This window comes from Capsicum annuum, chromosome 1 (assembly GCF_002878395.1).
Source record: "Capsicum annuum cultivar UCD-10X-F1 chromosome 1, UCD10Xv1.1, whole genome shotgun sequence".
NCBI lineage: Eukaryota > Viridiplantae > Streptophyta > Magnoliopsida > Solanales > Solanaceae > Capsicum > Capsicum annuum.
This window is the reverse complement of record NC_061111.1, coordinates 152591144-152591957: the sequence shown is the minus strand read 5'-3', so window position 1 is coordinate 152591957 and position 814 is coordinate 152591144. Positions and strand designations below refer to the sequence as shown.

The 814-nt window shown below is 37.2% G+C and overlaps 1 protein-coding gene across 1 annotated transcript in view; it reads right to left on the bottom strand.

The window, feature by feature from the left end:
* Nucleotides 1-32: 32 nt before the first annotated feature.
* Nucleotides 33-814, bottom strand: part of LOC107839890 (crossover junction endonuclease MUS81) — a gene marked incomplete in the record, with an annotated part of 21727 nt that continues 20945 nt past the window's right edge. The window contains 1 exon segment of the mRNA XM_016683550.2: nt 33-448. Coding sequence (XP_016539036.2) covers nt 344-448 — 105 coding nt within the window.

Below are 814 nucleotides of genomic sequence, written 5' to 3'. Positions count from 1 at the left end.
TTAATGTTTACCTAAAATTATGTACACTGCACTTAGTATGAATATCAAACTTTCCATTCTTGAACTCACCCTAATTCTTCAACAAAAAAATGAAGACAAGCCAGATACAGTAAGACCAAGAAAAACCATGACAGTAAGGACTACTTCGATTTACCTGCACTGATTAGTAATCCCAGCAAGTCACACTAAAAGCTAGCTTGAATGATAAATCTAACCAAATTAGAAAGTAGCCATTATCATCTGTATACAAGATATCAGCCAGAAGATGGGGCTTTTTCGTGTATATACACAAAACACTAGAAATCCTGTAATGCACTATCAATTTATCTTTGAGCGACAGAATTCAGCTGCTCCAAACCAGATGAAAAATGTTTTTGCTAGCAACTGAATTCACTAAGTTGTTGCTCTGCTCTTTGAGCATTTCCTCTTGTGCACGAACATCACCATCCTGAAAAAAAAAACAACATATTGGAATCGCCTAAAACAACAAACAGTTCTTGGATTATCTTAATGGAGAACTACTGGGCGGAAAAATTTGCAAAGAAAATAAATATAGATCCTGAAGATCCAAGCGCATAGCTTTCCTAAGTCCTAATGGCCCTATGACATACTCCCTGTATAACTTGCCAACAAATGATGCATTTTCTTTAGAGTGAAAAGCAACAATCTCTTTAGAATGAATTATCTTGAGGGATGCCCAAGCATCTCTGGGCACGAAGCCTTTTACAAGAATTAGCCCAATCAAGTGAAGTTGGCACGGTCTAAATGGAAGTAGTATAGTGTGCTACCCTCACTTTTTATCAGTTTCCCCCCC